This window comes from Amphiura filiformis, chromosome 2 (genome assembly GCF_039555335.1).
Source record: "Amphiura filiformis chromosome 2, Afil_fr2py, whole genome shotgun sequence".
Classification (NCBI taxonomy): Eukaryota; Metazoa; Echinodermata; class Ophiuroidea; order Amphilepidida; family Amphiuridae; genus Amphiura; species Amphiura filiformis.
Genome location: NC_092629.1, coordinates 1165134 through 1186405, shown reverse-complemented (window position 1 = coordinate 1186405; position 21272 = coordinate 1165134). Strand labels below are relative to the sequence as shown.

Sequence of the window (21272 nt, the reverse complement as noted above, 5' to 3'; positions counted from 1 at the left end):
AACGCGTAAAGAGGGTAGTTTTTCGTGGGTAGGCACAAACGCGTGTAACGTGTTGAGGGTGTCAAAAACATGAAATATTGGAAAAAAGGTAGCAAAATTGCAATTGCTAATACGCGGAAATGAAATTTAGGGTATGAAATTTGATGCAAGGAAGAAAATCCGTGTTTATATAGGGTGTGAAAACACTTGTTTAGGGTATCGTTTTAGCCAAGGGTTAAATCCTTGCTTAGGGCACAGTGTCGACACCCATTATTATAAATATAAACTTAATACTCCGTTGGTGAGCGACGGGCGAATGGTATTTCACCGAACGCAAGAAAAGGAGTTCTATCTGATTGGCTAGCAATCGATCGCTAGATCGCTCAGTGGTGAACTACAAACTCAAAATGAAGCAATTCGATTGAAATCAATATTCTATTATTGACGTAGATAAAGAAAGTGCATAGTGTGTCGATAATGTACACATCCAATGTCTCACTGGATGTACTCTGGAGCTACTCCGGATTACCCCCAGGGCTACTCTGTAGCGGTGCACCGTAACGCGAGTCAAAAATCCGTGGACCACTCCTATCCGGTTTTCCACGGTGTACCTCCCGTAGAGACAGCCTATAGCGGAGTACCTCTAGAGGTACTCCGTAAAAAAATGCGTGATGATCTGTTGCCAGATTGAATGCTATTTTTCTCAATTTAGCTTTCTGTCTTTCTTTATTATTTTTCAAATTTATGTTAATAGTGTAATAAATTAATAATAGAAAATAGTACACAAGTAAATAAACAAGTTCAGAAATAAGCAAGTAAAATTAATGAAGTAAATAACTGACTAAATAAATTTATAAATGAATAAACAAGTAAATAAAATAATAGGTAGGCCTAATTAAATTAACAAGTAAAAACTACACAAATAAGAAAGTAAATAAGTAAACATTTTTATTAGGCCTAAATTTTAAAAAAATGAATAGTACTCGTAAGCCTAGGCCTATGTAAAATAATCAATAATAGAATGCTAATAATTATCATTAACTTGGTTGTTATTTAGCTTTTTAATTTGATTACCTGTTTGCTTACATGTTTTTTTCATTTGTTTGAGTAGGCCTGCATTTGTATGTTTTTAAGCATTTTTCTTTGCATATTATACTTGAATGATTGGTCATTTTATAGCTAATATTTATTTTAGGACCCCACTTTTATTCATTTATTTTTTACGCTTTTATTAAATTTATTATTAGTTTTATATTTATTATTTATTTACGTGTATTTTAAATATTTACTTTTTAATAAATACGTGACCAATCATTCAAGTATAATAAGCAAAGAAAAAATGTTTAAAAAACAAACAAAATACGGCCTACTCAAACAAACGAAAAAACACATATCAAACAGGTAAGTCAAATTAAAAGATGAATAACAAGCAAGCAAAAAATAGGAAAACTGTGAATAACATCAATGAAAGATTAGTAGGCCTAAGGCCTAGCCAAACGAATCAAAACCAAACTGTATTGCAAGAAGGTGTATTATAGGCCTATTATAATAGGCCCACGCCTTGCAACAGTAAAGTAATGCGGTGCAAAATGTTAGGAAAACAGCGTAAAAACAAGAAATTCAAGAAGTAGGCCCTAGGCCTATAAATTATGAGTAAATTTTAACTGTAATAATAAACCCGGGTACGGTAAATAAACAAACAACATAAGAAAGTCCGGAAGAAAGTGGAACTGCGAACCGCAGTATGCACACAGGAACACAACGTCACACAAGCATCTCAAGTTAGCAAAACTAAAAACATAACAAGGAACACAAAATTAAATAATGATTAAAAATGATTTTAAACACAAATTGAGAAGAATTCGTACTGGTACTGTCGTTAAACAAAAGAACAAGTTTCTACAAAGGAAACAACCACTAAAGAGAAACAAAATGTCTCCGTGACATCGGCAAGTGATTCTCGCTCCGTCATGACGCCCTATGCAAACGTGCAAACATGGTCAATCAATTAATCAAAACAACAAACGTTCGCTTTGCTAAAAATAGCTAGGTACGCGCACTAGTACGCGGCCGATTACGCGTTCGGCGAGTTGTTTACCGCTGCCGGTCAATGACCCGTTTGGCTGCGGTTGTACACCGGAGCTGACTTCGGTGTTACTCCAGGGTTGACTCGTGGCTGACAGCTATCAGATGTACTTCAGAGTAGCTTCTTAAGAGTACCTTTGGAGTAGCTCCGATATGGCGTATCCAGAAGTTGGCACTAGTGTAGCACCGGAGTTGGCTTATAGACAGACAATGGATGGAGTAACAGCGAAGTAGCTCTGATATGGTGTATCCACTATGGGTTTGCTAAGGTGTAGCTACTTCGGAGTAGCTTCAGAGTAGCTCTATTAAGGCGTAGCTTCAGGGCTACACCAGGTGTAGCCGCGAAGGTAATCCGCCGCGGGGGTAAACCGTGAATGAGAATCTGGATGTGTATATAGTATTATAGTTACAGCACCTGGATCTTACACGGGTTCCTTTATATAAACTGTATATAATTCATTTCTCAAACAGTTGAATATATCACAATTTTAACTTTTGATTTCAAAATTGTTACTTATAAAATGCAGTAAAACATATCCACAGCAACATACCGGTCTTCGCTAATTAGTATATTTAATTTCCAGTTAGTGTATTAAAAATAAAACCTGTGATTTACCTAAAAACAAATCAAATTTTATTGTGATAGAAATATCATATGGGATACTGATCATGCACAAATCGTTTATAGAATAGAAACTGTGTGGCAGGCTATGTGGAATCTCATATCGTTTGGTATGCTTAGCCTAAAGAACAAAATCGCCATTCGTAGCTGTTGAAAAACGAGAGGATTCATCGTACTATCACGGCAATTTTTGACACGAAGATATAGGGATGATGACGCTGTGTAGGGTGCTTTTCAAAAGTTGATTATCGCGGATGATGTACAGGCCACAATGGGAGTGACCCCCGGGTTATTTATCAAGTCTCGTCATGGGATCATCGAAAAGAATATTTTCCTAGCATATTAATGAGCTAACTCCTCAGCTATTTGGTTTTTCATGATATGATAGTAATGGAAAGATTCGCCGTTTTTCGCCATTTAATTTTTTTTAAACGGGTACCGGGTATAGTTTAAAGCCATAATGTGTGATTTGCTTCATAGCGACGCTCTCAATTTTACTCGAATTTCTACTTTCTGCATAATTATAATGCCTAGTGGTATACTAAAATACCACGTAAAAGACTAAGCCTGAAGTAAATTTAACTTTTTTGAATTGAAACCGGATCGACCCGGTTTTATTCAGAGTTCAACGATCGAGTAGTTGCTAACATGTACCGTGGATGTCAGTTTGTATGTACACACGTCGAGCGCGATGCTCCGTGCAGTTACTTCATAGAAATATCATCGGCGAGCGTAGTACACGCATTGTTAATGTAGGCGTTGGAATGAATCGCAATTTTCTTCGTTTTACCTCATTTGTTTGGATCGAAATTAAAAGAGGATAATGTGATCAGTGAAAACAAGCATTTAAGGGTAGACGAGGTATTGTTGGTCGAAGCAGCCTAAAAATCATTATCATTATCTAGATCAATATATTATTAAAAATTAACACCTTGATGTTTTGCAAAAGTTCATTCTACAAATCGTTTACTTGGCAAACTTGCTTAATTTATTGTTGTTATTGTACGTTCTACAAAAGTGTTGTTGGTTCAGCCCTCTTTACAACGTAACTCAAGAACCTCAGCACCTATAAAAGTATATCTGTGATAGTTTAATTCTTCTACACGCTCGCTATGAATTGAGCAATGCAGTTTTTGCCAAAGCTCACTACCATTCGTAAGATGCTGTGAACTACCAAATCACAACAGTTTAAAATAATTAATAACCTTAAATAAGAATCTATTCTTTATACAAATCACACAATATTGCTTTAACCTAGCTGCGATGTACTATTCTTGAGAGTTACAAGCGAAAAAATAACAGGAAACCATAGACCAATTATAGCTAAAGAAATGTCTTTCATCGTTAGGTTACCAGACCTATGTAACTGGTGTTATAACGCAGGGTAGGAGACTTTCTTCAGACTGGGTGACATCATTCTCAGTGTCAACCTTCCTGACTACTGGTGCCAACGAGGAGTTTGTTGAATATCAAACTGGAACCGTGATTGTAAGTAGACAGTAAACATTGTCTAATATACAAATATTGACTGCTATGAGGGGCATGGTTAAAATGATAGGCCCAAGGTGGTCTCAAAACCATGACTATGCCCCGAGGCGTAGCCGAGGGGCATAGTCATGGTTTTGAGATTACAGCGGACATATAATTTTAACCATGCCCCGAATAAAAAGCAGTCAATATTTGTTTTATATACCAAATCTAAAGATTCTTGTCATCTGTTTGGTTAAAAGCATCGATTTTGGAAAGAGAAATTAATAGTTTCAATGCAAACGGCACAAATTACAATCTGCGATTTCCGCGTAATTATAGCGCTCGCAAATATTAACGCGTGCGTAATATCATTTTACGCTGGGAACAACGCACATGCAGAACTATTCTCGGGGAATAGTTATACTTTTGCGGGCATAGTCAAAACTATGCCCGCTCTTTTAACCAATCAGATGACGGGAATCTTTAGATGAGGTATATAATATAAATTATATGATACCTAAATAGATCCTTGTCATTTGATAGGTGGATTGTATGTCACATGACATTGCATATTTATTCCATTTCATTGACAAATAGGCCATTGTATAGTTTATGTCACTCGTCGTGCAACTTAGTTCCATTTGCCGTGCAATTTGATTCCATTTGCCGTGCATTTTTAGTTCATTACAAAAAGTTCTAGGACATCTCCCATAAGCCCTTTCGCAATTTCGGAAAATTGCAACTGCGCATGCTCAGACATCGTCACACAGTTCTTCAACGAGAGATAAACATTTCATGGCCTCATTTATAGATTTTAAAGAAATATCATATTATCTTTCAACAAGTTCATTAGCATGATTAGGAATGTTGATATCAACTGTGAATTTTGTTCATTTTGAACAATTCCAAGTAAAAACGAAGTTGATTTACTCACGTTTTTAGTGACGTTCACCACTACACTAGTGGCTTCATCTTCATCTTCATTAGATACAGTGCATCTCTCAAAATTGAGTATTGCTGCACCTTGAACATGGCGAGGCGAACAAAAGTGCTAGTGATGAACGTGAAGAAAGTTTATTATATACAGTGCTTCGTGCGAGAAAAAATAGCATCAGCCATTATGGAAGTTGGATGCTAGCAAGTCCGTGCCGAAATGCTTTTACGGACGGAGCTGCAACGAGGGATGGAGATAATCATTCCATAGCTTGATGGTATATGGAAAAAATGAGTACTGGAAAGCTAAAACTCTTGCACGCGGTTGGACGAACTTATGACTGTGGCCTCTCAGTGAGTCAATGTTCCTGCCACTTCTGATAGTAAGGTAGTCAGCAGCTGGAATATCCACAATGGATGCTACAATTTTGTAACACATCACCACATGCGATCTCATCCTCCGTTGGTGTAGTGTATCCAACTGCAGTGACTGAAGCATGTCAGTGACGCTACTGGTACGGCGATAATCACTAGTTACAAATCGTGCTGCCCGTCTCTGTACAGCTTCTAGACTCTGGATATTTCGTTGCGTGTGGGGTGCCCAGGCAGATGATGAATACTCAAGAATTGGGCGGACAAAGCTGTCGTAGCACTTGGTCTTAATGTCAGGAGGACATTTGCATCGCCGCAGGAAACCAAATGTCTGGTTTGCCTTTTTGGTTATGGTGTTGATGTGAGCATTCCAGGATAAGTCAGAGCTGATGGCTACTCCCAGGTATTTGGACTTGATTGTTAAGGCTAGATGTTGGCCATGTAGTGAATACGTGGTATGAATGGGAGATCGCTTGTTGGTAATACGCAGGACTTCGCATTAATCAGGATTGAATGACATACCCCACTGCTTTTCCCATGTCTGGAGACAGTTTAAATCTTCTTGTAACAATCTGGCATCGTCGGGACTTTTGATGACTCGGTAGAGCAGAGAGTCATCTGCAAATAGGCGCGTGGTTGATGTGACACAATCTGGCAAGTCGTTGATAAAAACCAGGAAAAGCGAGGGGCCCAGGACGGACCCTGTGGGACTCCAGATGTTACAGATGTTACAGATGAGACAAGTAGAACACGCTGGGAGCCATTGGATAAGAAGTCCTCAATCCACGCCTAGGTATTACCACCTATCCCGTAGTGAGATAACTTGTGAAGGAGGCGCTTATGTGGCACAACATCGAAGGCTTTGGAGAAGTCTAATAATATTGCGTCAATTTGTTGTCTCTCATTCAACCCTTTTGCCAAATCATGAACAGTGCTATCAGTTGAGCCTCACACGACCGTTTTTCCTGAAGCCATACTGGGCATCTGACAAGATATGATGATCTTCAAGGTGTAATATGATGGTACTATGCAAGATATGCTCCATTAATTTGCAATTGAGAGATGTGAGAGTTATAGGACGGTAGTTGGATGCTTTGTGTCTGTCTCCCTTCTTGAAAATCGGTGCAACATGCTCAAACTTCCAGTCAGTTGGAATTTCACCTTGAACAAGTGAAGCTTGAAAAATCAAAGTCAGGCACGGTGCACGTTCATCTTTGAGCAATCTGGTTGGGATGTTACCAGGGCCAGCAGCTTTGTTCGGCTTCAGATTTTGAAGAAGTTTCAGAACACCTTCACAGTCAATGGTGATTTCATGCATTTTATGGTAAGGTGATGAGCCAAGATCAGGTAGGTTATTGATATCATCCTTTGTGTAAACTGATGTAAATTGCTTATTCAGAATCTAGGCCTTCACTTTGCTGTCACTGAAGGTAATTCCATGTTGATACAACGGGGCAACGCCAATGTTGTCACATCGTTCACCCTGTACAAATCTCCAAAATTTCCTTGGATTCTGATCAACATTTCTCCCCATATCATGTACATAATCATGGTACGCTTGTCTACAGTTCTGCTGGTCAATGCGTTTGAGTTTCTTGTAGTACTTCCAATCATCTTCATGATTAGTTGTTTTTGCCTTTTTGTAAGCTTTTTGTTTGCGTTTTGCAAGACGCTTGGTTAACCCAAGGTTGGTGAACTTGGGAAGAGGACATTTTAGATGGAACCAACTCATCCATTACGTTCATGCACTGATTTCTAAAGGTAGACCATAAATCACTAATGGGAGTTGACGAGTCAAAGTTTGATGTAAATTCATCTGCAAAACTAGACAGCTTGTGTTTGATTGATTGTATTTGAATCTACCTTATTCCACATAAAGATCTTTCTCTTAACTGGCTTCTGACGTCTTATATTTGTATTACTACATGCAACAACGATCTCATGGTCACTAACACCAGGATATGGTTCACACTTATTTACCAGTGTTGGACGATTTGTAAGAAACAAGTCGAGAGTGTTCTGAAGACGGGTTGGGAATTCAACAATCTGTTCAAGTCCAAGGTCTTGAATAATAGAGATGAAAGTCTCATTGATTGACCGCTTAACTCTATTACCAATTATGCTAATTGTTGACCAACTTATATCTGGTAAATTGAAATCACCTCCAACCCACACCATAGTATTTGATTGTCATGAACATCAACAACAACAACAACAACGCACTTATATAGCGCCCAACACCAAACAGCCTCTGGGCGCTTTACAAAAGATAAAACTTAAAATTACAACCTTAAAAGTACATCTTAAAAACTACCAATTAAAAGCCAGAAAATTATGCACAAAAGCAGCAAAAATATTTACAACGGATTGTCAAACAAATAAGTCTTTAAAAGTCTCTTGAAGATGGTGAGACTGCCCGCTTTCTGGATGCGTGCAGGCAGCTTGTTCCACAAAGTTCGCCCTTTCACCATAGTAGGCCGTCGAAACCTCGCGACTGGGCGGCACATTAAGAAGAAGTTTTGAGTTAGACCGAAGAGTGCGTTGGGGAACATGAACTTTGATGAGATCAGAGATGTAAGATGGTGCCATACCATGAAGAGACTTATGTGAGGAGAAGAAGTTTGAAGACGATACGATCCTTGATTGGAAGCCAGTGAAGCTCACGGCGAAGAGAGGTGATGTTGCAGTCTTTCTTGGCACAGGTAACAAGGCGGATAGCACAGTTTTGAACACGTTGACGTTTTGCGAGAGTTGTAGCAGGAAGTCCATAGAGAAGGCTGTTGTTGGCATCCAGACGCGAGGTCACAAAGGCATGGACAAGGCGTTCGGCTGTTGATCTGTCAATATACTTCCGAATCAGGCCAATCTTGTGGATGGCATGGCAAGCAGAGCGGCATACATTTTTAACGTGAGTTGTAAGAGTCATGTGATTGTCCATTGCGACACCAAGATTTCTGGCTTCCTTGACGATGCTAACTTGTGACTGGCCTATGATAAGAGATGAAATCGATGGCGTATCTTTCGAGTGCGTGACGACATATGAACAATTTCTGTTTTGGTGTCATTCAACAGAAGATTATTGCACGTTGTCCAGGATTTTACATTGCGAGCGCAATTTTCTAGCCTACTCAACTGGCCAGGCATTTCTTCCAGTGTAAAGTCAACATACATCTGACTGTCATCAGCGTAGAACATCGCGTCAACATTATCATCACCAGCGATAACATCCTCTAACGGAGCAGAATATATGGTGAAGTCAAAAGGGCCGCTCACTGACCCCTGAGGAACACCACAGTGAAGGACGTGATTGGCAGAGGAACTATCACCTACAGCAACATATTGCTTGCGATCAGATAGGTAGCTTTCAAACCACTGTAGCACACTATCGCGGATGCCATAGCGATCCCTCAGCCGCCTCAGACGGATGTGATGGTCAACAGTGTCGAAGGCGGCCGAGAGATCAAGCAGAACAAGCACAACTTTTCTATGACAGTCCAGTGCACGAAGAATGTCGTTGTGCACACGGAGTAAAGCAGTTTCTGTAGAATGGCACTTCCTATACGCGGATTGCAACTTCCCATAGAGACCGTTTTCCTGCATAAGTCTTGCACCTGTGTCACTACTGCACGCTCAACCACCTTAGAGAGAAATTTCAGGTTGGATATTGGCCTACATGTATAATTGCTGAGATCTTCCGGATCTTTGCCAACCTTCTTTATCAATGGTGTCACACGCGCAATTTTATAGGAAGATGGAAACGTTCCCGATTGCAGCGACAGATTGACGATCTTAGTGATACACGGCAGAAGCTCAGGAAGACACGCCTTTAACAGCCAGGTCGGAATACAGTCTGATTGGCAAGACGACGATGGAGCTTTCATCACGATAGTTCGCACCTGTTCCTCAGATACCCTAGCGAATTCGCAGAAGGTCGATTGATGCAGAGGTGTTTCAGGAGTGGAGTCCGTACGCGAGGTGTTATCTAGCTTGTCCTTTACACGCTCAATTTTATCACGAAAGAAGTCGGCGAAGTCGTTAGCGAGTTGCTCTTCATTATCATGAGAAGGAAGTTTCTTAGAAGTGTTGGACGAGCAAAGTTTGTCTACTTCGCGGAAGAGCTGGCGACTATCAAGGTTGGAGAGCTTAGACTTATGATAGTTAGTCTTAGCCGTATCCAAGAGATCTTTGTAGTTATTACATGCATCACGAAATATCTGCTTATGAACTGTCAGGCCAGATTTTACATATTGACGCTCACATCGACGCTTTTCACGCTTAGCAGCACGGAGCTCGTCGGAGTACCATGGCGCATGAGGTCTTAAAGTGATGCACTTAGTTTGCTCCGGAGCATGGCGTTCTAGGAGTCCAGACATAACGGTGTCAAATTGTGTACAAAGCGAATCAATTTCGTCCTTGGGATCGGTAACCACAGTCGAACTAACAATATCCTGTTTGAAATCTTCAAGTTGGATTTCGCGCAGCTTACGGAATGTCACAGTCCGTTTGGTGGCAGGTGGTCGTGACATATTCAGAAGACATTTCACTGCGGCGTGATCAGAAGGCAAACTCGCGTCCACCTTGATGTCAGAAGCGATTGAATCAGAAGTCTGTGTGATGAGAAGATCGAGCAAATGACCATTCTTATGAGTTGGGACCAGGACATGCTGCTCAAGAGAACTGGACTCAAGAAGATCTCTCATAGTGATTGCATCGCGATCATCGTGAACATCCATATGCACGTTAAAGTCACCACCGATCACAACGGGAGTAGTTATAGTAGACACAGATTATACAAGCGTGGAAAACTCAGTGAAGAACAAACCAGAACTCAGTTTATTCACTTTAGATGGTGGTGGTCTGTAAATGGTCAACAGGCGAACAGCCGCCGAAGAGTTTGAGGAAACAGTCAAATCTATATGCTCGAATGATTCGAAACTAGGTGGTGTATTGACAATGATCTTGAAGCCTTTCCGAAGCAAAACGCCAACGCCGCCTCCACCTCTGGTCAACCGTGGAATATGGTGGAATTCATGATCCGGAAGAGCGTTTTCCAGGTCTGATAACAGACGGTTATTTTTAGCATGATCAGGTTTTAGCCAGCTCTCAACTATTGCAAGGATATCGAGCTTGTTAGATATAACAAAGTCAATAATTGATGGAGCCTTAGCAGGAGCTTTCATGGACCGAACATTCCAAACGGACATATTTAGTAGACGGCGAACACGGGTTTTGTTTTGGAACACCCTGTACATTGAGCAAATTGACAGTTCTAGCTTTTTGATGTGTTTTTCTGTTAATATGAGATGTTTCGATATTGCGGGACTTGTTAACACCTGCACGACAGCCGCGTCGCTTCTCAGTAATGTTTAATTCAGAGATGGTAGACCACAGCTTGAATGCGTTTTCTTCACTATCATTAGGTGGTCTATAGGCTGAACATATGATCAGGGGATCTTTGCTGGTAAGTTCAACTTTGGCTGCAATAAATTTGCAAGAACTTTCTGAACCCATGTCTATTTCTTGACTGATCAGATCTGATTTAATAGACAGGAGGACACCGCCATATCCATCAGAACGATCTCTTCGATAAGTGGTGTAATCAGGTGGTAGGATTTCAGCGTTAGAAATGTCTGGGTTTATCCATGTTTCACTGCCAATTATTACATCTGGGTTGAGAGAGTCAATAACATTCAAAAAGCTAGCTTTCTTGGCCTGAATACTCTAGAAGTTAACATTTAAGACTTTGAGGGACACCTTGGGTTTCTTGGGTGATGATGTATCCAGAGGTGAACCAGGATCACTAATGTCATGCAAGGATGTTTAGTTGCCATCAGTGAGAGATGAAAGTACCTCGTAGTTGTTAGAACTTTCCAGAGAGAAACTGTCTGTCTAAAATATTTTGCAATTGACTTGGCATCGAGATGCAGTCTGTGTGATAATGGCTAGTACAATCATCACAAATGATAATTCTCTGGCTTGATGGATCACAGGCCGGGTATGTTGCAAATGTCACACATTAAGTCAATAGGCCCAGGATTTGTTTCTGTGTATGCTTGAATAATCAGTAACATACAGCAGAGTATCCTTACGAGTGGTCAATTTTATGGATGAAGTCAAAATGCAATTGTATAAATTTTATTGTTACACCCTGTAGTATGTCGTGTGTGCTTTATTAATCCGTATGATGAACAAACGCATTTCTGGCATTTTCATAGCGTTGTGGTGTAGGGTCTTGACAGTGGCGTAACTCCTATGGGCTCTGGGGGGGGGGCGCGCCCCCGGGCACCCGGGCTAAGGGCCTAGGGACACCCAAGCCTGGATTGCATTTGACACGATAATGCTTTGTTATAGGAAAGAAGTGGAAACCTTTACCCACCATGCATTGAATTACTCTTCAGTTGGGTGCCCCTTCCACACAAACTTTTCGCGCGCTTTGCAACATATAAATTGTCATATTGATGAATTTATGACTATTCTCACAACAAAAATGTTCACTTACGTGAGCTTTCGGCTTGCGGTCGCTAAGCCTTTTTCAAACTGATGTTATTGATCTTGATGAGTGTCACATGACGAGTTGTTGTCAACAACGTCATGTGACAGGATGTTCCGGTAGACGGGTGCCAGGTCGTGTCGTCCCTTGTCCTTGTTCAGGTTGCTGGGGTGTCTGTGGATGTTAACAGCTTCCCTCACTCCTCTGTTGTACCAGTTAGAGTCCTGATCCAATACTTTGACATTGTTCCAGTCGATGGTGTGTTTGGACGCTTTGACATTTTGGGCCACAGGGGAGGAGGTACTACTAGGTCTTCGGTGCTCAGCTAACCTAGCTTTCAGTGAGCGTTTCGATTTACCGACATATGCCGCGTCGCAGTCATCACAAGTTATGTGATAGACTGTGCCAGATCTTTGATCTGTTTTGGTCTTGTCCTTTGGCGCTACCACATGTTTCCGGATGGAATTCACGGGTTTGTAATGAGTCCTGATGCCTTTAGCTTGGAATAAGCGAGCCATTGTCTCCGACACCCCCTGGATGTAAGGGAGGACTACATTACCCTTGGCAGGTGGTCTATTTTTGTTCTTCGCTTTCTGAAGGTCTTGTTGCTTATTGTCACTTACATTAAACACCCAAGGCTCGTATCCACATTTCTGGAGGCTGTCTTGAATGTGAATGAGTTCTTGTTGTTTGTCATCATCCCGCGTGATGATGGTATTGGCTCTGTACGTGAGTGTTCTCACAACGCCTAACTTATGCTGGAGGGGGTGGTGGGATCTAAAGTTTAAATATTGATCCGTGTGGGTCGGTTTCCTGTACACCACACACGACAATGAGCCATCCGGATGTCTACGGATCTTAGTGTCCAGCATAGCTAAGGAGCAGTTCTCCTCTCTTTCGATGGTGAACTTTATGGCTTTGTTCACCCTGTTGATATGTTCGGTGAACTCATTCACGTGATCTTTATGCATTACCGTGAGGGTATCATCAACGTAACGATACCAGATCTTCGGCTTGTGAGGAGCGGTGTTAATGGCCCGTTGCTCAAAGTCCTCCATGAATAGGTTTGCCACGATAGGTGAAACCGGGGAGCCCATCGCCGCCCGCCCCCTCTTGCTGTTGGTAAAAACACTCATTGAACTGGAAGTAGGTTGTTTTCAAGCAAAAAGTTAACAGTTCAATGATCTGGTCAGGGTTGAGTGTTGAGCGTTCCGCGAGAGAAGTATCATTCTTCAACCGGTTATGCCGAGACATCGTACGAGACTAACACTTCATTGTCATCTAACCTAATTCCACTAAGCTTATCCACTAATTCCTGTGAGTTCTTAAGATGGTGTTGCGTCTTACCAGCTAAAGGACCAATAATATCCGCGACAAGTCTGGCTACATTGTATGATATTGAACCAATGCACGACACAATAGGACGGAGTGGAACGTTCGCTTTATGGATTTTTGGAAGTCCATAAAACTTCGGCGTATCTTCCGATGTTGATATAAATTGTCATTTTAAAGACCTAAATTCAACTTGATTAAATACCCAATTTGCCCGCACGCAATTGTTTTCGGAAGACGGGGTATTGTGTATTCTTGTCCCTTGGCATCACATGCTACGTCACTGCAGCTATAGTGACGACCCAGCAAACACAAAACGTTTTCGACATCATTCGGAAAAGGTTATCCGAAAAATTAATGTTTAAATGTCGGGTTATATAAAGGGTATAAAATGGGTATAAAACGTTTTCATAACATTGAAAAACATTATTGATAACTTACTGCCCATTAAACACAAAATGTTTTACAGAAAACGTTTAAATGTCGGGTTATGAAGGGTATAAAACGTTTTGATAACATGCCAAAAACATTTTTGAAAACTTGATACTAAACATTTTAAACAGAATGTTATTTTTTGGTTGACAAAATATTTTGCAAAAATGTTTGCCCAAAATATTTGCAATAACGTTTTAAAAACGATTTCATGACCTTTATATAACCCGACATTTAAATGTTATTAAAACGTTTTGAAAAAGACATTTCAAGAACATTTCTGCGTTTGCTGAGTGCAAATATTTTAAACATAATGTTATTTTAAGTGTTGACCAAAAAGTGAGTTTTTCTGGTTGACCAGATTTAATTATCTACTAATTGATCAAATCCCAGATGACTGAAAGTCTACACAGTATTGTTGCCAAAATATTTTGCAAAAAATGTTTCCAAAAATAGATTACAATATCGTTTTGAAAACATTTACAAAAATTGTTGCAGTGTGTTTTCATACAAAACATTTTTGGTTTTCATGACCTTTATATAACCCGACTTTTTAATGTTATTGAAACCTTTTGAACCTAAACCAAATCCCAAAATATAAGTTATTTAAAACGTTTTTAAAACGTTTTTGTGTTTGCTGGGGAGTCTTCAAAAGTAAAGACATTGAAGAATATGAAAACATTTCGTTTTATTAACATGAACTGCATTGAAACATGAAATATATAAATTTAATCTGAAACACTTAAAGTTATTCGGTAGGTAGGCTTTCAATACTAAAATTGATTAGCTCTGCACCATGCACACCCTTGGTCAGGGGCACCCGAACTACTTTCGCCCCGGGCACCCTGACCCAAAGTTACGCCACTGGGTCTTGACTGTCAATCCAAAGGTTGTGTGTTCGAACCCTGGTAGAATTTCAATTGTAATAAATCTGTTTTTGTTTTGTTAACAAAAGAGGTTTTTTTCTGTAAAAACGTTTAAAATCACTAAAGGTCCGCTTATGAGCATGTCGCACCCCAATGCACCTGTGAAGGACCGCAGTGCTGCCCTTCCCTCGTATCAATGTATATCTCCCTATTTTGCTTCATCCCCCCCCCCCCCCATGATCAGTCTCCCCACTCTCTCCCCGGTCGCTTCTCTCTCTAGTCTATCCGTCACTCCCTCTCCTCTCTTTCTTCCTCGCCCCTTCCCACTCTCACTTGTTCAGTCTCAAGTATCCCCTCCCTCCCTCCCCCTCCCTTGCGAAATCATTATGATCCATGACTGAAAATAAGAAAAAAAAAATGAACATTTAAAATAAACCCGAGTCTTGCATATAGACGAATCCAACGAGCCAAGTAATGGTCAGGCTTTGGTCGGCCATCTTTGGGTCGCCGCTAGCACCAACCTGGTGTTTTGAGCGCCCCATTGTGCAAATAACAGCCGCCTAACACCTAGAGAAGATGCAAGGACGAGGAGGGTTAATAGAATAATATATACAATAGAGATAATTCCGCAGGTAATCCCGTCGCATCTATTCATACATAGTCCTTTTGTTCGTAAGTACATCCGTTTGTAGCGCTTGATATGGTGTAGTTAATCAGATTATTATGTCACTTCAACAGCGAATAGACCATGTAGAAGTTGTGTGTTTTGCCGAAGGGAACAATAGGGCCTATTGTGTTGTAAACTTTAATCATTCTTTTGTCTACCTGTGTTTTCGCGGAAGGTGTAAAACGGGTGATGGAATGCAGTTTAAAATTTCCGCCAAGGCCGAATCATTTCACATTTTGGGTGCATTGTAGCCGACGGCTACCCAACTAAAGGCTGCTAGTCAGGTGTAGGAATGCGTGGATTTGGATTCGTCTATAGGCCCAACCATTTATCAGATTAGCTTGCCATTGGTACGAATGAATAGAATACATTATCTTTGCTCCAGTGCAATTCTTTTGCATTGCATTTCAATATAAAACATGATTACCACGTGCATGCGCCTCATTGGGAGATATTTGACTATTTCAGACGCTCGTGTCATCGCCAATATGAAAGACTTTTGTTTATAACTTGGCAACATGGTTAGTATATATTTCAATGCAAGACTATTTTTACGAGCCACTTACGTCTAGGCGTAAGTGCATATACACCAAACACAAGTCAATTGAAGCCGTACAATTTACCGCGAATTTAGGACCGTAAAATTTAGACTCTTCTTTTGTCTAGATTTGCACCCAACCTCTCAACTCAAGGTTTTATGTCAAAAATCAATATAACTTACCAAAGCGAAAACTGAAATTCACGAGCTTCAAATTATCAGTAACTAACAAAAGGCTAGAATAAAAGATTGGTCACATCTGGGAGACTACCACTTCAGAATTACAATGACTTACAAAAACGGAAACGGATACGGAAACAGAAACTGACAAGATAAAACGACGGTAGGTCCCCGGCGCACCAACCTGTGTTGTGACTGCCCAAATGGTTGGATTAAAGCCAATGAGGTTGGAGATAGAAAGGAGGGGAAATATATTACGTAATGCTTTGTTCCTTTGATGCCGATTTGATTTTCCGGCCGGCTGTTCATAAAAGTGGTACGGTAGGCCTGTTTCGAACAAAGGGGTTCCGCCATTAAATTGGTCACTGATCTTGTATCATATTACCGCTTTGCACAACAGGCGAGTATCAATAAGTGACCATAATACAGTCATGTGTAAGGGCAGTCATGTGTAAAGTGGTACCATTGTTCTCGCGTATCCCAAATGTGCGCTTGTGCGGGTCTAAAGTCTGAGTTTAGGCGCTTCATTTAAATAAATTGAATGCGCCTGCTGATCGATTAGCCTACATTAAAGGGTGTGAGTTTGCTTACAACGATACCTAGAGACGGAAAAGACAACCTTGGTTGTTGTACAGTAGGCCTATTATAATTCATAAAGTCTATGCAGTATAGTGCCAACAATTCCAATGTCAGTAAAAATGATATCGCATGTGAACTATCTAGAGTTAAAATATTCCAAATAGAATCCCCGATTGCTGTGCAAGGAGAGTTGTATACGAAACAGGCTATTTGTTGAGAGAGAAGAGTCTTTTGAAGATCTGGTGGCTCTGAAAAGAGCCGTTTGTTTTCAAGACTAGCCTGACAAAAGTATTTCGAGCAAAGCGAAGACTTGTATGTAGCGGTGGTGATAGTTCAGATATAAGTCGATGCGATATGCAGATAAAAATGGAGCTGTGCTCAATAGCGAGGTAAAAATATAAAAGCTAAAATTACGTACCGATTTACACTTTTCATATTCACATTGTAGATGTATAGAGATACGGATTATCGGATTTACCATCTTACGAAGAACAAAGTGTAGATCTATGTCCGTTGAAGAAAATATTGTCAAGAGTAGCTTGAGATGAAGAAGCGTGCAATGTTCAAGGCGTAATAGGGTCCTAGGAAGCATGTAGTTGCAAATTTGCCACCGTAAATTACTACTGCGAAGCGTACCAGCACTCCGGCAGTATCGTTTCGAAAAGGATGCAAGAAGTCGACGTTATCATACCCGGACGTCGTAGAGATCACTTTCAGAAAATTAACGAGCCTTAGATGAAATGTCTTTTTGACAAGTCGGTGGCTCTGAAAAGTGTGAAAAGTATGAAAAATAATGTTGTGTGTTATATGAGACACTGTTATATTTGAGTTATTAACATAAGCATAATTTAATTCTTTGCAGATTTTCAACAGTCGCGCGTTGAATTCGTTTATCCAAATACATCGTCCATTATTTCCTTGAATTGTCAATGAGGATATACCAATGCTGATACCACTCTTCACATTAGTGATTGCTTTAAGGGGGTACTACACCCGTTGATTTTTTTTTTTGCATTTTTTGCATTTTGTGAAGAAATTACAAAAAAATGGACAAAGTGGTATGCAAAATGAAGGGGCAAATCTTCTCGTTTTATTGGTGGCATCGGTATCAATGTAGCTTACATGCTTTTGAAGATAGAAGCCAAAAGGGGTACATCACTGATGATTTAAATTCACTTCATTTTGGAAAGCTTACTATCAACGGATTTCGTTAAAATTTTGGATATGTGTTGCTAACACATTAGGGAAATAATGTTGATATGTAAAATGGGAATAAGTGGTCCCTGATTTCTTTTATGACTTCCTGAACTTGGTGCTCCACAACTATCAAAAAACGAACCGGTTAAAATGCTTCTATTTTCAATGTCGAGCTATATTTTGTATTTTGAACTTGCAACACTATGTCACTGAAACTTAATTAAGCCATAGGTAACAGGTTGCCACAACCACACTACAGCAATGTTGAAAAAGATTGTATTTTTTTTCACCTATACCACCATATTAGGTAGTTTTCCGTAACCTTCATTTTTGTGATTTTGGTAACTATTTTATATTTATTTGCCCAATCCAACTCAACTAGGCAATCTAAATTGTACTCACCATTTACATCCCAAGGTATTTTAGTATATCCACCTCACACATTTCCATTATATATCCAGTAACAGACAAAATATCAAAATTGATGCCTCATTATGACATGTATGATATCACAGACTATCACATGTATTCAAAATTGATGCCTGAATTTGACCTGAACCAATTGACCTATATAACCTGACCTTATAGCCTTTTTTAATCTCTTTTCCTAACAACATATTATAGAAGATACATACATGGTGTAGTATTAAATTATCTATGTGGAAGAGATTATTTATGCCTATTTAATTTATTCAGTGTTATAATCAGTGAGTATATTTCTATAGATAGTATAACAAAGGATTTAATGTATTCTATTCATGTATTCTACTTGGACATGTTCAATAGAATAAATTATGGTTTGTTATGAAACACACATCTCAGTTACCATGATACAGTAAACAAAAAAATATATAGGGCTAAAATGATTTTCTAAAATGGTTTAAAACCACTTTGTATGTAGAGATATTTTATAAGTTCAGGACATGAGACGATGAACATATTTATATACTTTATAAATTTGCAACAAAAAAAAGAAGATGGGTACTGATGAAAATCGGGGTATTAAATCGCCTTAATAAGTTCTTGCATAAGTTCAATGCATCGATCGCCAAGGCAGTACTTAATGTTATTAGTACCACAATGTAAAATTACAGATGATGCATCATACTCTTTTACCAAAATCGGTGCAAGTTTGATCCAATAATGGAAGTTGGTTCCACTGACACATAAGTTGATGACATTGAAGCGTCGTGACATTCTGTTGCCATCGAGGTGTTTGGGAATAGAGTCTCCTAATATTAAAACAGTTTTACAATTCATCCTTCGTCGCGGGGGAGTTGTAGGCTTGTGCACAGTAGGCTTTGGCTGATCATCCACAGGGCTATTTGCTTGTGATGTTGCTGTTGGTTCATGTCCATTAATAATAGTTGGAATCCTTGAGATAGATGTAGGCCTGCATGGTGTTGTGAGGGGCATGCTGTTTTGATCACGTGCCGTGATTCCTTTTCTGGTGACAGAGGTGGCGCAGATGGTTGGAGGGGCGGAGTCCTTGGAGTGGGAGGGCGAGCAGATAACTTGATTGGGGTTGAGGTGCATGGTTCTAATGGTTCTTCAACATGTAAGATATCAAATCTGTTGAAAGTAGGTACACTTGCAGTCATGCACGTTGTAACAGGAGGAACTGATGGCGTAGTTGATTTGTTTTCAGGTGGGGATGTGGACTTGGGTACTTGCACAGCATGTGTACTGGCACTGGTAGTAGTGGTAATGGTCTGCTTTTCAGTTTGTGTTTCCTGGGTTGAGGTGATGCATAGTTCAGTTTGTGTAGAGATTTCTCTAGTTGACTTTGGTAATGGTGGGAAATCATGGTCATAATTCAAAGAAAAGTTAACTGTAGACGACGCTGTTGATGATGATGATGTTGATGAAGATGACGAAAGAATTTCATTTGCAACAGCTACTATAGTTGATATAATATCGGGGAATATAGTTTCAACCCAGTCTACATGTGGGTTACCTTGAACTGATATTGTTTTATTTGCATAGCAGGTGATTGTGATGGATTGTAGAGTTGTAGGCATTACACCTCTGTATATGAGGCCATGTCTTTTCTTGATCTGCGGGCTTCCATATTTGTACTGTAATTCCTTGTTTATGTGGTCAAAGATGGTTTGGTTTATTACAGTTATAGTAGTTGACATTGACTTGTGTTAAATATTCCGCATTGAGTTGTTGTATATATCCATAGCAGGAAAGCCATAAAAAGTTCCATTGTTGGATTGCTACAGTTGGGTGTCCTCACCCATTGTATTGCCACTCAAGACCATTGTCAATGGGAGGATGTTCAATCAATAAATAATCAATATATGTTGTATACTTGTTATAATACGCCCCCACTATTTTTAGTGGTTGAGCACTCTCGACTACTTTTGGAGTAGAGACTGTTCTGGTTGGCTTGGTTTGTCATTTTTTCGACACCACAGAATGTATATACTTGTATAAACATTCCTGTAAATTTGAAATCATGACAAATTATCCGTCTGATGATCGGTTTACCCAATGATCGTAAGTGAGGGTATTCCGTGAAACTTTAAGTAACGGTTGCCTTGCCAGAGGTCTATACTTTGAATTTGTTTCTATAGCTCACCTGTAATGGGTTTGAGCACTCTAAATTCCAAAGTTAGTCACTTGTAAAGTATACTTGTTATAATACACCCCCACTATTTTTAGTGGTTGAGCACTCTCGACTACTTTTGGAGTAGAGACTGTTCTGGTTGGCTTGGTTTGTCATTTTTTCGACACCACAGAATGTATATACTTGTATAAACATTCCTGTAAATTTGAAATCATGACAAATTATCCGTCTGATGATCGGTTTACCCAATGATCGTAAGTGAGGGTATTCCGTGAAACTTTTTGCCTTGCCAGAGGTCTATACTTTGAATTTGTTTCTATAGCTCACCTGTAATGGGTTTGAGCACTCTAAATTCCAAAGTTAGTCACTTGTAAAGTATACTTGTTATGTTGTACACTATATAGCAGAAATGTGCAGGTATAACAGCAAATTTAAAACACAAATTCATTAATTTTCACAAAATGGTAATATAATTCAGCAAAATAAAGTATATCAGTAGCATCCATGCATAAAACTGAGAATATCCATATAAAATTTATATCACAAATCCATGTAGAAACTTCATATTATCAAGGTTTTGTTGGAGCTACTGGAGAGTGTTGCATCCTGCTTGCATCCTACATAATATCCTACATAATGCCAGAATAGGAACAGACAGTCATCTTTCCCATCCTTGGGTCATTGGTCCACATTGCTACCATGATTCAACAAATGACAATGGTGATCGTCTGGTCAACACCTGCCAGGAGTACAATCTCGGATCGGCCCAGATGAGATTCCCGCAACCCAGGAACCATCTCTGGACTTGGACCCATCCAGCTGGATCAACCCATGCACAGTTAGATCACATACTAATAAACAGCAAGTGGGTAAACTCTCTCCGCAACTGTCGAGCATACAACTCAGTAGAAGTGGACTCCGATCATCGTATTGTGAGCATCCGTCTAGCTGCCAG

The 21272-nt window shown here is 39.8% G+C and overlaps 2 protein-coding genes across 2 annotated transcripts; both read right to left on the bottom strand.

Annotated features, from left to right (window-relative positions):
- Positions 1-8063: 8063 nt before the first annotated feature.
- On the bottom strand, positions 8064-8399 carry LOC140172259 (uncharacterized). The gene has a single exon (XM_072195542.1). The coding sequence runs from the start codon at positions 8397-8399 to the stop codon at positions 8064-8066; it is 336 nt and encodes a 111-aa protein (XP_072051643.1).
- Positions 8400-12004: 3605 nt separating this feature from the next.
- LOC140172243 (uncharacterized) lies at positions 12005-13009 on the bottom strand. The gene has a single exon (XM_072195541.1). The coding sequence runs from the start codon at positions 13007-13009 to the stop codon at positions 12005-12007; it is 1005 nt and encodes a 334-aa protein (XP_072051642.1).
- Positions 13010-21272: the final 8263 nt, after the last annotated feature.